The sequence below is a fragment of the Crinia signifera genome, chromosome 4 (assembly GCF_055691185.1).
Source record: "Crinia signifera chromosome 4, ASM5569118v1, whole genome shotgun sequence".
NCBI classification, from domain to species: domain Eukaryota; kingdom Metazoa; phylum Chordata; class Amphibia; order Anura; family Myobatrachidae; genus Crinia; species Crinia signifera.
The window spans coordinates 257,985,846-258,002,475 of record NC_139220.1 but is presented as its reverse complement, the minus strand read 5'-3'; the positions used below and the strand labels follow the sequence as shown (position 1 = coordinate 258,002,475).

At 46.1% G+C, this 16,630-nt stretch overlaps 1 protein-coding gene across 2 annotated transcripts in view; it reads right to left on the bottom strand.

Annotated features, from left to right (window-relative positions):
* Positions 1-6,464: 6,464 nt before the first annotated feature.
* Positions 6,465-16,630, bottom strand: part of LOC146075273 (gonadotropin-releasing hormone II receptor-like) — a 29,901-nt gene continuing 19,735 nt past the window's right edge. For both annotated transcript variants that reach the window (XM_083184315.1, XM_083184316.1), the window contains exons 3-4: positions 16,361-16,562; positions 6,465-7,490 (exon numbers count right to left, since the gene is read on the bottom strand). In XM_083184315.1, the coding sequence (XP_083040441.1) occupies positions 7,087-7,490; positions 16,361-16,562 (606 nt within the window). In that variant the 3' untranslated portion in view covers positions 6,465-7,086. The remainder of the gene's footprint in view (positions 7,491-16,360; positions 16,563-16,630) is intronic.

Sequence of the window (16,630 nt, the reverse complement as noted above, 5' to 3'; positions counted from 1 at the left end):
TGGGAAAATATTGGGCACGTTTTTCATGTAGTTGTCAAGCCAGAGGCGTAACTCTGGAAGACAATGGAGTCATCTGCCGCCGGGCCCCTATTCCCAAGGGGGCACCTCTCCTCCCCTGCCAATTTGAATCAGTTAATTGAAAGCCATCGATATCGCTTCTGCGGCTGACTCCCCCTCCTAACTTCATTTTTCCAAGTGTCACATCCTGTATTGGAACCCATGACCTGTCTTACTGGAGACAGACATCTTACTGATTGAACTATTTGGGGGGCACCAATATTTATCTTGCCTCGGGGCAACTGGAACAAACTTATGCCAATGTGTCAAGCTATAAACTCAATTGGGTAAAATACCAATCTAAAGTCACAAGAAGTTTATTTTGTAATAACTGGAACATGGAAACAGTAGTTCCAGGAAACACGAAATAGTTACAAGAGATATCATTTATGAGACCAACCATGCACTAGCGATAGACCGAAGAATAGATGAGATGAGTCAGTGACATCATGGGTGCTGTAGGGTTGAATCACTCCAATGAAAGTCAAAACTAAATTCCATAATGTAATTATTCCCCCCTACCTGTTCACTTCATGTTGCTTGCTGCCATCCCCAAGAGGACTGCATGGCTTGAAACACCAGGATTTATTGAAAATAGGTTTTCATGTACATTCAAAAAGAAACACATTTTATATTCAGGGTATGTGTTCAGTATCGCCTACTCTTTGTTCTCATGCAGCAATACAATTATTACTCGTACAATTTAGCTATAACATCTTTAGGCAGCTTTGCTACTTTGTAACGTGCAACTGAAAAATAACTAATTCCATTGTATCCGTGTATCCAAACACAGCACGCACAGCCCCCCGCCCCCCCTCACACGCAGAGTTTCCACTGCAGGCATGCGAATGGATATTTTGCATAAACATCCATTTGCAGCTTGCGTGCGGGGAGGAAATCATTCACTGGTCGCCGACCAGCGAATGATTTATACAGCGCTCGCAGATGTAAGACATCTCTCCGGTGTCTTACATCTGAGGCTCCCTGTACAGGAAGCAGGCGGGTGGCAGACATCCACTGACGTCAGCTGTACGGGCCCCACACCCGCTTCATCTACATGGGAATACCCAGCGTTTTCACGGGAACGCCCATGAAATGCTGGGCATCCCCATGGGTGCAGCCTGTCGCCGCCACCCCACGCCCCCCGCCCGCACTGCTAGGTGTGAATGGGAGGGTGAACAAGCAGTTTGTCACACCCACTCGCACCAAGTGTCAATACATGCACATAAAACTTTATACGCAGTCGCTCAACATCGCCCCTCTGCGCGAACACGCAGGGGAGCGTATCAACTAGAATATTCCCCTTAATGCATAGCAAATGAATTGAGCTGCGAGTAATGTAGAATGGGACCAGTATGAGTATGAGGGGTGATGGGGACAGTGTGAGCTGTGAGGGGGGTGAGCTGCAGGCTGAGCAGTGATGTGTCATGGGGCAGAGTAAGCTGTGGTGGGGAGTGAACTGTGCCAGGAACAGTGAATTGTCATGGGAGCATTGTGAGCTGTGGTTAGGAGCGCACTGCAGGGGGAACACTGAAGTATAATTGGATAGTGTGAGTTTTTGCAGGGGCAATCAGGTATAACTAGAGGACCGGGGCAATCAGAGAGGTATGAATAAAGTGTGCTACAGATGGAGCGCCTCTCTTCTTTGGCCGGGGATCGCCAGCATGTCTCCGCTGGTGATCACCTGTGCAGAGGCGCTCCATCTGACTGGGACGTGCGTGCGTCCCAGTTTCAGGACGGCGCCGCTGAGGGCCCTGCCTGTCTCCACTTCAGGTAGACGGGCAGGGATAGAGGGGACAGGGGGGCAGCGAGCGGCACCGGGGGAGGCAGCAGGGTAAGCTCCATAGCCACAGGCGTGTGCAAGCGTCTCGTGCGCATGCGCCCCTGGCGAGAGCCGGCCGGCTGCAAGGAAGAGTCCGGCTCCATCTGTACACTGTCATATGTCTGGTCATTCCCACTCATCACTATATACTTCATAAGCTCCAGGCCCATGTTATCCTTAATCTGGCACTCAGGGCCTGATTCTGGTTCACTCGCAAAAGCAAATTCTCTCTCTAATGGACAAAACCATGTGCACTGCAGGTGGGGCAGATGTAACATGTGCAGAGAGAGTTAGATTTGGGGTTATTTTGATCCTGTGCAGGATAAATACTGGCTGCTTTATTTTTACAGTGTAATATATATACTGTATCAGTTTGAAGTACAAACCCCACCCAAATCTAATTCTCTCAGCACATGTTACATCTGCCCCACCTGCAGTGCACATGGTTTTGAGAATTTGCTTTTGCGAATTTACCAGAATCAGGGCCTCAGTGTGTTGGTACACAAATTCTCACTGTAAAAGTCCTTGGCCATTGCAGTTACTGATCAAGTACAACTGTTTATTTTAAAATAAGGAGGAATAGGGAAATGCAATTCTTTGACAATGGTAATACATATGAAAACATCAAATGCAAATAACTGGGGTGCTGCTAATCCTGTGTCTCCCACTGAGGATGACACAACCATAGTCCAATAGAGAAAAGAGGGCACCTCCAATAAAGTGTATTACTGCATTACTTCCTGATCTATTTCACATCATAAGGTCAGCATTTCAATCTGATCACAGACCCACATGTTTGTGTCATTCTGTACTGTTGGGGCAAGTCTTGGAAAACCTCTGGGACTACACCAAAATGTCAACCCTTTTGATGTGAATTGGATCTGTACATAAACTTTATTGATAGAGAGAGAGAGAGAGAGAGAGAGAGAGAGAGAGATCAATGACAACGTTTATGTAATTCATGTACAATATCATATATATAACAAGAATGAGACTCAAATACAATAAATCACTAGCAGTGGGGTGCAATATGACGCCTCTTTCCACCTTTTACATGTTTGACATACATCAAAAGGCCAGTCAGTATCTGTGTACATGAGTCTGTGCTCACACTCTATGGTACTTCTGATAGCTAGTGTCTTATAGAAGTGACATATTGTGAATTCACATGTTAATACATTATCTGTGAGTGTGACACACAATGTCATACAATGTCACCAGCGATTTTTGTTACACAGAGCAGTGGGATTGATAACTAAAATATCTGATCAGCATCTAACAATAGTTGATTTTTCTTTTGCTGGGGATGTGGTCAGGAAAGGGGGACTGCCAATACTCTATTCCCCATCTCTGACAGAGGCGGGCCTGCCCTTGGATTCTACTGTTGGGGCCTGATTCTGGTTCACTTGCAAAAGTAAATTCTCACTCTCATGGACAAACCCATGTGCACTGCAGGTGGGATAGATGTGACATGTGCAGAGAGAGTTACAAATGGGTGTTATTTTGTTTCTGTGCAGAGTAAATACTGGCCCCACCCAAATCTAACTCTGTCTGCACATGTTACATCTTCCCCACCTGCAGTGCACATGGTTTTGCCCATTAGAGGGAGAATTTGCTTTTGCAAGTGAACCAGAATCAGGCCCTTGGTCAGAACAGAATTGCAGGCTGCACAGAGGTTAATGTACGGTGAACCTTAATCTGGTTGACTCGAAAGGCTGCGAATTTCGCAGCCTTGCGAGTCCCCAGATGCCACCCGCCTGCCCCCCCCCCCCATCGCAGTTCACCGTGCCCGCTCGCACCAAGCATCTGCACATCACAGATGCTACAGATCGGTCCCCAGTGCAAACTCGCGGGGGACCAATTAAATCAGAATAGCCCCCTGTATGTAGAGATCTAGATGCTGTCCAGCACAGGGATAGCACTGAGGATAGAAAAAACACTGTTTTTTGTCTGTCACGTGCCCCACAATTTCTGATGGCAGGCATGTCACCTTCTGCGTGTGTTTTTGCTCACAGGTCACATTTTCACCAGCCTATGCCTGGCTTATGAGATCCATCTGACAGCAGCTTTTTGCCAACATGCATCATAGGCTACATGCATGCACTTGTTACACCCAGTTCCGCTCCCTCAGCCACAAGGGGAGAATGTACACCCCTGCCTAAGTAACTCTGTTGTGCATGCTTGATGAGGAAAGGAAAGGAATTCTGGATAAAGTTTGCTCCATACCAATATGACTAGTGGTACTGGAGTCTGCACCATAATGACCAGTGCAATTTTTTGCAGTTTAATTTTGTGTTGGCCTTGCCTTGAACAACTTCTTTACTAGTTTATGTGCTGTCAATTATTTGGATGTAATCGTTTCCAGAAGAGATGAAGTTTTTATTAGGTAGTTTACAATTTTTTTTGTGTTTTTGTTTTAAAAAGTTTGAGGTAGATATACTGTACAACCAGAAGCAACTGTGTGTGTAAACAGCATTATATATAAAAGGCTTATCGTTTTTGAGGTGAAGTACCGCCATTGACCACTAGATGAACCAAATTACTATGAACAAAAAGTGAAACCAAAATGATATGGTGTGTTACAAACTTCCTGGATATGAACAGAGGGAGCTGTAAAGACAGAGACTGGCTTTAGGAGCAGATTGTAGTATATACAGTAGTATATATCTAGGCCATATCTTCTGAAGTTATCAAGTCAACAATAATGGCATCAAGACCAAGGCCAGTGTATCGCTTCTTGGCACCCTAATCAAAACTTCAACCTACCGCCCCCTTCCCAACCCCACACAGCCACCAATATCTACTTTCTAGCCACTCGAGTGAAAGTGTGGAGGGGACATCTTAGAAGTTCCACAGCAGTCACCTGCATAATTTTACTTTACAGATGGAGCATGGCTCTTCTTTGGCCGGCGCTCGCCAGACCCCTTGTGCTGGCGAGTGCCGGCTAGAGAGACTGGGACGCACGTGCATCCCAGTATCGCAGCGGCTGGGCAGCGTCTCCCTGCCCGTCTCCGCTTTGGGGAGATTCTGCCCAGTTGGGGGGGGGGGGGGTCGGGGCAGCGAGGGGAACAGGTGGAGACGCCGGGGGAGGCATTGGGGACCCCCGCCAAGCTCCGTTGCCACGTGGCGTGCGTGCGTCTCGTGCGTGCGCGCTCCTTGGCGGGAGCCACCGCCAGCGTGGATGGCAGTAGAAACGCCATCCACTGCAAGGATAAGGCCGGCTCCATCTGTACTTTATTGCACTTTTACTTTCCAGAGCTGTCTCCCAGGAGTGAAGTGTGTGTCTCAATGTATGCCAGGTGGACAACTAAGGAGTTGTGTGGTTTACATTGGGAATACCATATCTCTGCTGTGAATTACAGTGACCATGTAACCAGAAACCAAGGAAATATCTGTTGACAGCCTCAGGTCACAGAAATCTAAATGACCATTCAGTGGAATCATCCACAGATCTCTGCAGCAGTTTATGCACAGCCACAGAGATGAATGCCCAATTGTGACTACATCCTACAGTATGTACAGTGGGGAACAATGTGAGCAATAATACACTGCACAGTACAAACAAACCGCGTGAATTTCTGGTGAAATACAGAGTAAATTAAGTGTTCATGTCTTTCAGTCAAAGAAAAAGGCTTTAACAATATCATAGGTATAACTTGAAGAGAAAACTTGAAAGGTCATACGTATATATGGAAGCTTCCAGGAAAATGTTCTGTACAGAACTGTCTGCAGGTTTCAAATAATTACACAATTTTCAGAGAAAGATGTTATTTTCAAAGTGGAATAACAAGGGTCACTCGTAAAAGGAGATAGAATAAAACAAAATAGCTCCTCTCCATTGATGTTCTATCTAGTGCGGATGCTGCATTAGTGATGCCTTATTAAAGGAACATACTGTATAGCAAAATCTGGAAAATATCTAATCATTCCTGAATTGTTATTTGGGAAAAGACTTAGGGCGGTATTCAATCCCCCGACGCTATTTCCGTTGGGGGAAATAGTAGCGGGTGCCTATTCAATGATGTCTTTCCCGACAGCATTGAAAAGGCATCTCAGCGGAACGGACCCGACTTTAAAAGCTGTCGGGCTCGTTTTGCCGAAAATAGCCATGGATTGTCATGCTCACGGCCGTATCTCTATGATCCATGGCCTTTTTTCGCCACTTGGCAGATGGGACATTGAATCCCGCCTGACGAATATCAATCGAGTGGGCCAAGAACGGGCCAGGGTCACGACTGTAAGGGCGTCCCGACAGCCGTGACCCGGGATTGAATACCCTCCTTAAGCTGGATACACACCTAAAGATTTATGTGTCCAATCTATTTGGTGGGAACAAAAACTGGTAATGTATGGGAGCAAAGGACAATCAACCATTTGCTGTTGGAAAATGGATAAAAGCAATTGGATACATTTGTTAAATGAAACTGATTTAGGGCCAGATTCTCTAAACTTCAAAAGTGATAAAATGGAGAGTGATAAACAGCCAGCCAATCAGCTCCTACCTGCCATGTCACAGACTGTGTTTGAAAAATGTCAGGTAGGAGCTGATTGGCTGGCTGTTTATCACTCTCTATTTTATAACTTTTGAAGCTTAGAGAATCTGGCCCAATATAATTTTTTCTGACTGTCCATTGTCTGTTTTCCAGCGTTTGGAAGCAAATTGCTTATTGTCATTTGCTCCCATGGTTTACCAGATCTTTGTTCCAACCAAATAGATTGGACAGATAAGTCTTTAGGTGTGTACCCAGCTACACAGGGGGACATTTACTAAGATGTGTATTCTACTTCACATGTAATGGTGCTATGGGCAACCAATCAGAATCTACTTCTTATTTATTTATAGAAGAGAGTAGACAGGATTGCCCACAGCAACATCACATGTGAAGTAGAATACACATCTTAGTAAATTTCCCACACAGCGTCAAATTCATTTGTAGATATACTGTGTATTCTCGGATTGGATACTTTCGGTGCGCAGAGGTACAAGACTCCTAATGGGTAAGACTTAGCTTTCCTGATTGATCGGTAGCAAATGGACAGCTATAGAGATCATCAGTATCTCCTAACCTATGCATTGGTCATCCAATGTAATTCAATTACTGGCTTTAACATATATTTCATCATTCTACATAGAAATGGTTTAATATGGGTTTGGAAGAGGGCTGTATAGGAACAGCCCAGTATAAGTACTATATGTATTATTTGCTTCAGAAGATAGACTGTAGAGTTGATCCAGTAGATGTTGGCCCATCCATCGAGGTAAAGTATTTGGTATTCATCTCAGAGTCCGCTAGCTGCTTGCTGCTCTTATCTCTCCTAGACAATAGACAACGTAATTTTTGGCAACAGTTGCGCATGTCCTCTTTAAAGGATGGGGTGTACAGGCCATACACAAGAGGGTCAGTGCAGGTGTGAAGGAGACCAAAGAGAAACAAGCTATGATGAACATACTCAGGGGTCAGGAGGATCATCTCTGGCTGGAACCAGTACCATATGCCCAACAGATAATAAGGAGTCCAACAGACCATGAATGAAACAACAATAACCAATGTCATCTTCAATGTTTTCAGTCTTGCTTTTGAGATCAGGTCATTCTTACTCCTTGCAAGTTCTGGAAATAAAAACACATCAATTATAAAGTGTTTGCAGGCCAGTGGACATATCATCCATAGGGACCTAACTGCATACAAGTACATTTACCATTGCTCCAAAGTGATGGAATCACACAGTATACTTAATAATTTACAGAGCAGGTACCGTACCGCTGTCATCGTGTGGAAACTAAAATATCAGATGTTACTGTATCACCTTGGAAGGCTTATATGCCACCAAATATAATCGAGGTCAAGAAAGATACGGCACCTATAGTCTTTCAAAAAATGTCACCTTAGTACAAAAGACAGGGTAGATGTACAGTAGCAAGCTGTGGAGAAAGAAATGAACTACCAATCAGCTCATAACTGTTATTTTTCAAACCTAGACTGTAACATGATAGTTAGGGGCTGATTTGCTGTTACTTGATCTCTCTCTCTACTATGGGCCCAATTCATACCTGATCACTGAGCTGCGAGTTTTCGGAGCCCAGCAATCAAGTCAATGCAACCCTGCCAGTTTTTCCCCCCAACCCCTGTGCACGGCTGCGAATGCATTTGCAACTGTGCACACAGGGGTAAATGCATTTGGAAATATTTACCATCGAATTCCCCCTGCTAGCTGCCACTGAGTAATCTAGACTGACTCGAAAGCTCCGAAGGGCATGTGGAGAAGGACGCCGCTGCTGACATCAGTGGCCCGCCCTCCCCCCAGCCGGTCAATGCCTGCGGTTTCCAGTGTTTTTGTGGAAAAATATTAGCCAGTAAAGTGGTTAAAGTAAGCCTGTCAGCAAATCATTCATAGAACACTATGCATATGATGTCAGAACAGAGGCAATTAGTCCGTATTTGGTTTGAACACATTAACTTGGTGGTCTCAAGGCAGAAACGTGGACATCACTAGTTCATATTCAGATTCTGGCTATTCTCATACTGGGAAAAACCTCTACAGTTAATATCAGTCTTTACATCTTAATAATACTGTAAATAACTGCACCAAATACGTTTGTTGTTATTATTGCTGTTATTATTAGTGTTAGCATTATTATTATGTAATAGAGTGCTATTACTAGGGTTGTTAGACCTGTGTTTGGCTTATACAGCTGCACTGCAGAACCAGATGTCATTCTTTGCTGCATGTAACCCTTCTCTGTATACTGTAAGATCTCGATTGCTTTTCTCTGCACGGAAACTGAAGAGACCCTTTGTAAGAAGTTTTTATCTGCTTTGTTTGTTCGCTATAATATAAATGAGGGTCCCAGGCATCCTCTGAGCATGACATTAATGGGCTATCACAAAGGCAATTAACAGCTTATCCCTGTCCCAGAAAGCTGGTATGGGCCGGGAAGAGGGGAGAGCTCAGACAGTGGATGGCAGCAGGGAAGCCCTGTCATGCTGCTCATTGGGGGGATAATAGGAGAGGATTTTCATGTTCTTATTCCCAAATGTTCACTTCTCATTCTTACTATTACTGGAATGAAATGTTCATGAAACACTGTCTGGGTTTCCAAATCTATCATAGAAGTTATATTCCCTGCAATCCTGCAGCCTGGCAAATACACTATATAACATATAGAAAAATAGAATGTGAAGGCAGATAATAACCACTTAGCCCAGGATACATGGAGGAATGGCGGTCAGAATACCGGTGCCAGCATCCTAAAAGGAAAAATCCAGACAGGGGTCAGGTAAGTAAACTTTCCCTCCCCCTGCACCCCCCTAACAGTAACCCTCCCCCCTGCAGCCTGACCCTAACCCTCCCCATTAGTGCCTAACTCCCCCTCCAAGCAGACTCAGTCCCCCTCTACTCAGTGGCGGATCTAGACTTCTCTTCTAGGGGGGGTGGGGTGGTTTACTGTTTAAACATGACCCTCCCCCTCCAGTCCTGACTCCTCCCCTTCCCATTCCTGACTCCTCCCATTGTAAGATTGCCCCCCCAAATAATAATAATAATAATAATAGTAATAATTATAATAAAAAAAAAACCAATAATAAATGACAAAGAAAAAACCCTGCATGTCTGCCTTGCAAACACACTGTATGTGCAGCCGGACACACCAGCAGCCGGACAGTGCACACACAAGGGAGCTCCAGGCTGTGGCTGCTCCTGCTCATAGGGCGACTTCATCCTGAAACCAGGCACACACCCACTGTTTGCCCGCCGGGCAGTGCAGCAGACACAGCCCACCCCACGCTGTCTGTGAGCAATCAGGGTGGCAAACCACCTAATTTACAGCCCACCAGCCAATAGGATGGCAGGATGGGGAGAGAAAGTCTCGCTATACCAGCTACTGGGTGAGAGAGGCGGCGTCATCACCTCCCCATCATCACTACAATCATTACTTAGTAGGTGCGGGTGCAGATGAGGCCGGCAGCAGTGAGGAGTATACCCCCGCCCCCGGCCCCCGCAGTGATTCCACTGGCCTAGGGGGGAGACCGCCCCGTTCACCCCCCCCCCCCCCCTTAAATCCGTCCCCGCCTCTACTGCCTAAACCTAACCTCCCCCCTTACCCGGGCTGATGCGAACACATGAATCTTCATAAAAGACTATTAATTGTGTCACACTAGGTGGAGTTGGTGTAACTGGCAGGTGTGGTGGCGCTGGAGATCCTGCAGGGGGTTGAAAGCTGGAAGGTACTATTTACTCATATAATGGAAGGCTAAAATAATCCTGGAAGAAGTTGGAGGGAACCAAGATATGCTTGAAAGACCTTAATGAGGGATTGCGATACAATAAGAAAGGAAGGGAAACGACAATGCAATTTAAACAAAAACAGTCTCTAATGAATTCAAGTAAATAGCGCCTGCTGGTGGAGATTTAGGAGATGAGGAAGGTTACTATAAAAACTTGCTGTTGAGGCTTGAAAAGATGAGGAGAGAACACTGGTAGACTTGGTAGCTGGGAATTGAAGAATAACTAGGAACGATGGTTTAAAGATACTGTGGAAGCTGAAGACTTGATAACTGTGGACACGGAAAGACTTTGGTAACTGTGGCTTTAAGAACTGTGGCCACTGAAGACTTGATAGCTGTGAACGCGGAAAGACTTTGGGTAACTGGCTTTAAGGGCTGCCAGGATTGCGGTAACCTCCAGAAGCAAAACAGATGACCATGAGAATAACAGCGACTAGGCAGCAGGCACTGCAAGGCACAGGTGACTGCGACCAGACCAGCGCAGCGAGAATAATCTCACAATCTTCTTTTAACACAGGTAAGCAACAAGTAGTACTGGCAATGAGGCTGAGCACCTGATTCCTTTTAAGAGAGAGGACTGAAACTCAGAAGACTGGGTCTCTTCTGGTCTCCAACATGGCGCCCCCCTGTACAGAGGACACACCTACTGAAACCAGAGTCAGTCGCATCCTGCACAATCACTTTCTGATCAATGTAAGCAGATAAGCCTCATAGGACTCCTTAATTGATGAACAATTGAATGGTATCAATTTCTATGAAAAACTTTGATAAAATTAGCAGAACTGGAAGGAACTACAATTACAATATTTGATCTGCCACAAGCCTTTAATCATGGATGTAGCAAGTGAATCCTTCTCAGACACACAGCCTGCCGTGGATCCCAATTACCGGCTCAGCTTCAAAATCGAGGCCCCGGCTTCGCTGGTGTGGTAAGCCGAAATCCAAAAAGAGGCTTCTGCAATTCACACTGGAGAGGGCAGCTATATTGTAGGGAGTCAGTCGGAGGGGAGAAGAGGGGTTATGAGTCTCTGAAATAGAGGTAATGCCGCAGTGAAAGTCAGTAGGTCCTGGAACTCAGCCACTACGCGGTACCAAGCCACGTCCCTGGTAATTTTTTTTTATTAAATTCAGCCCAATCTCTTGGCAGAGCCTGGAGCTGAACCATCTGTAGAAAATGATGCTCAACATCTCTTTACACAACTACTTTCAGCAACACACCTGTGTCACTCCAAACACATGACCATACATCTGTGTCTGACTAGCCAACCCCTTGTAAACAAACAAGAATGCTTAACACAATTCTAATACACGTGGTTTGTGTGCTTGGAAATGTACTGCAACTCTGTGTTAACACTACCGGACGCATGTGCACACACAAAAACATAGCACAAGACAAACATGCATATACCCTCAGAGGAAAAAACGGTACTCTTTACCTAGCATGGCGCCCGCGATTAGCATCGCGGTCATCGGGGGTAAAAAATCGCGGCCATCGCATGCACTAAAAAAACGGGTGCGACGCGATGCCCACGATTTCCCATAGGGATCAATGTTAAAAGTGTCAATGGACGCGATTTTTGTGTTCAATGCCTCAATGCCCGCGATTTGTCTATAGGAAACAATGTTAAATGGGCCACAGAGCCCTAATAGTCCCCCTGAAGTCTGAAATGGCCCCCACAATTGTTAACGCCACCCCACGATCAACGTGAACCCGAAGCGTGGCGAGCACAGCGAGCCCGCGAGGGGCGGCGGTACGCGTCCTCCGACCTTTTCATACCCCCTCTATCCACGTCGGCGTGGAGTTGAGAATAGAATAGTGTGGCGAGCGCAGCGAGCCACCGAGCCCGAAGCGTGGCGAGCGCAGCGAGCCCCGCGAGGGGATGCGGACACCTGTGAAGCCCGCGAAGGGACGCGTTTACCTTTGAAGGTATCCGCGTCCCCTCGCGGGGCTCGCTGCGCTTGCCACGCTTCGGGCTCGGTGGCTCGCTGCGCTCGCCACACTATTCTATTCTCAACTCCACGCCGACGTGGATAGTGGGGGTATGAAAAGGTCGGAGGACGCGTACCGCCGCCCCTCGCGGGCTCGCTGCGCTCGCCACGCTTCGGGTTCACGTTGATCGTGGGGTGGCGTTAACAATTGTGGGGCCATTTCAGAGTTCAGGGGGACTATTTGGGCTCTGTGGCCCATTTAACATTGTTTCCTATGGAAAAATCGCGGGCATTGAGGCATTGAACACTAAAATCGCGTCCATTGACACTTTTAACATTGTTCCCTATGGAAAATCGCGGCCATCGCGTCGCACCCATTTTTTAGTGCATGCGATGGCCGCGATGCCCGCGATGGGCGCCGTGCTAGGTAAAGAGTACCGAAAATACACATACACATTGGTCTCCACAAAAACACCCAAAATTACAACACATTGGCCCTCAAATGTCTACTGGCCTTATTGACAAATTTATTATGCCACCTGCTGAGTGACCACCTCAGAGGTGGATTTCTGGGTCAGTCTCTGGGGCCTTTATGGTAGGGTGGGTAGTGTATGTCCTTGGTAATATTCTGGAGGACAAAGAGGTAAAGTGGATAACGATTATGAAGGACAACCAGAAGGCGAGCAGAAGAGAAAGAGATAGCAAGGAGCAGCGCAGCAGCGACAGCCAGAAGGCAGCAGAGAGACAGCACAAGAGCAGCATAGACAGTGACAGCCAGAGAACCGCAAAAAGACAGTGAGAGAGCAGCAGAGACATGCAAAGAGAGACTGTTAGAGTGCATCACACAAGGAAGCAGAGAAAGCCAGAGAGCAGAGATGGGCAATAGAGAGGGAGACAGTGACACTTAGAGAGCAGCAGGATAGGACTGCAGTTGGGAGAGAGGCAGGGAATGAATAGCTGAGAAACAGCTACCGTATTAGGCTCACTTTTGCCTGGAAGTTGATGCCATACTGAAAAGTTTCCTCATTGTGAATAGGGACCTGAGAGTCCAAAGTCTCCTGGGATGGTCTGATAGGGAGCTCCGGTCCCATCTCCTGGGGTGGAGGGGCCTGCTCTGCCACTTGGTGTGTCTCTGTGTGCAGCTGCCATCTGGGCATGCCCAGGTCATAGTAATACTGTGCCAGGGGGTCCAGCATGCATTCCAGCTGTAGCGGGTCACAGTGCAATAATACCTTTTGTGGATCACTGGAGGTGCCAGGTTACTAGTGCACATCATAGGTTCCGGTTTGCGTTCACCTGTGGTGAAATGCAGTTACTGGAAGTTCAGCATCCCACTGGCACCTGCATTTATCAACAACGGCCGACATGCCACCGGACCGATAGAGGGGAAATCCACCCCTGGCTCTGGCCTCCATAGCACCTGCACTTCCAGCACCTATGTTATCACAGTGACAGTTAAAACTGGCAGCTAAGGATATCAATTTGACACTGACACATACTCTTTGGGCATCCTCATTTAAATCGAGTGGCACTCCCAACCACCTGGAAGAGAGGTGAGGTATCCTGGTGCTGGCTGCTTTGCACAGTTGCTCATTCACCAAGTAATGGCTGATGATGCAATTTGTGCTAAATCACATCATCTTAGCCATGCCCATTCTGTACAATTCCAGTAATATAGCTTCCGCCATGCCCTCCTACGTGATGTTGTTCAAACCCCTCAACCACCCCCCTCTGTACCAACCACTGAGGGGTCAGCCAAAAAGATGGCAACTATGCACTGATATATTATCTGAGGAAATAAATATGAAATTAGTATACTGGTAATCAGGGGATACAGTAAATATGACACAGACTTATAACACTGGCTCTCTGAGGATATACAGATATAAATATGACATTAGCGTATAGGGGGAGTTTTATTAAATCTCAGAGAGATACAGTGGAGAAGGATTAGCCTGTAAAATTAATTAGGCACTGATTGGTTGGTATTTTCTACTTTATCTCTCTTCAATCTTTGATAAATCTCATTCCATAATCACATAAAAATATAGGTTACTGTATTACACCAGTATTGAAGTAGCTGTTTGCATACTGCAATATTCTATATATAGGTAATTGCGCAAATATTTTTCTAAGATTTGAAAGTGAGTTAGAATGTATTAGTGGCTGGGGTGGTATTACCATTTGTTTATCTTAGTTTTATTGCTAGTGGGAGAGGGGCACTGGCTGGGTGGGGTCTCAATCAAAGAACTTACAAACAGCTTTTAGTACTTAGGGGGAGATTCTCTAAGCTAAAAATGCGGTAAAAACCCCGTTATCGGGGTTTTTACCGCATTTTGGGATGCTGTAAGCATCCCCCGCCGGGTTACCGCGGCGGGGGGCATCGCAACCCTCTGCCACCCGCGCACACACCCCCCGCCGCCCCGCATCGCCCCCTCCCCCCTCACCTGTGTCCGGGCAGCACAGCGCAGTGCTGCCCGGACCTGTGACCTCCTCCCTGCACTGATCCTCTTCCAGGTGCAGGGAGGAGGAGAGACCGGCGCAGCAGCGCCAGGTGTGGGAAGGAGGGGAGAGCCGCCGGGACCTGCTGGGACCCGGCGACTCTCACCGCAAAGGACAGCTCTTAACGCAAGAGCTGTCCTTTGCCTTAATTATCGCATATGTTACAGCATATGCGATAATTAAATATGCGATGGGCGGCGTAGTTTCTTAGAGAATATCCCACTTATTGAGGATAGCAGGCTGACTACAGCCAAGGCTGACAATTGAAAGATGAGATTTTTAAGTAGGGAGAAAACAGTTACCTAACTTCAGCCTGGACTTAGCCTGGACTTAAACTGGACAGAAACTGACAACCAACTTATTATCAAAGTTAAACAGAAAGACAGAAAACAACAGCAACTCAAAAAACAAAGGACTACTTTGAGTGAGTTCACTTCATACTCACAACATACTACTCCTGGCTGCTTAATCTGACTATTCAGCTGTGATATCACCATTTCTACATCTGCTAAAACTTTGAATATCACTGTTAAATATTGAATTGCACTGTCAGTTTTGAAAATGCACAGCTGTACCTCTAACGCCTCCACCTGTCCTGCTCTTCCATTGATAGTAGGTGTCCCCCAACACTTTCTTCTGGGTCTTCTTCTCTATCTCTACATGTCCTCTCTGGGTGAGCTCATTTGTGCATTCGACTTCCACTATCACATCTATGCTGATAATTCTGAAATCTACTGCTCCTTTCATGATCTCTCTCCCTCTATCCTCACTCATATCTCCAACTGTCTCTGTGATGTCTACTCTTGGTTGACCCAGCGCTTTTTTAGACTTAAAATATTAAAGACTAAGCTGACCTCTTCCCACCCTCCTGCATAAACCCTGACCATCTCTCATCCTATCCTTCTGTTTATGCTCACTTCTTCCCCTTCTGTGTCACCCCAGTCTGTCTAACCTTCCCCCTTTAGAATGTAAGCTCTCACGGGCAGGGCCCTCTCTCCTCATGTGCCTTTATTAGAATATATAAACCTCTGCCACCCTTGCTTCAGTGTCCTGTCCCCTGATGCAACCATCCATATTAACCATGTACTTGTCCTAAATTGTCTTGTACTGTAATTCGTTATGTGTTATTGCTCATTTGTGTATTGTTAGGCGCTGTGGAAGCTTTGTGACGCCATATAAACAATGATAATAATAATAATAACCCATAAAAAAATAGAATGAAAAAAAAAAACCCACAACTGTCTGTAGAAAATCAGAAAATATGGGCATTTAAATTTAAACTAATGTAAAACTTATTGCCAATAAGTCTTCATTATAGAACAGATTATTGTGCAGTGGACAGAAAATACTGTGAGAGAACAAATACAAAGTCACACATTTCCTAGTTGTGCCGCAAATCCTTCCACGCACAATAAGACTCTCCACTAGCCTCCAAACTTTCAAGCGTTCCCTGAAAACTCACCTCTTCAGGCAAGCCTATCATATCTAAGTTCTACACGCATAACCCTCTGAGGCACTTACTGTATGTATTATATATAGCTTCCCTTCTGGACCTGTAACTTGGTGGGACTGCTATGCTATTACTGGTGCCTGTCCTTGTGTTTCCCTCCTATGTCCCTATAGATTGTGCTTGCAGCAGGGCCCTCTTACCTCCAAGTCTGTCTGTTGTTACCCAGTTTGTTTTATCAGTCTACTATTGTAAAGCGCAACGGAATCTGCTGCGCTATATAAGAAACTGTAAATAATATATATAAAGACATCCCACCTTTCTTGTGTTTCACCTGTTTGCCGATTTCCCAGAGGATGCGGGTGTAACATACAATCATGACGCCCAGTGGGGTGACAAACAAGGTGCAAAAAGTGAACATGTTGTAAGCGGTTTCCTGCCAGCGCTGGGCAAAGCTCCCATGTGTGGCGCACTGTGTGAAGTTGGCTCCAGGGACAGTTCGCAGGCGGAAGAGGAAGAGCTGAGAACACAACAGTATAATGTGTTACATTTTGCACAAGAAAACTTATTTACTCACAGAGACAGGTC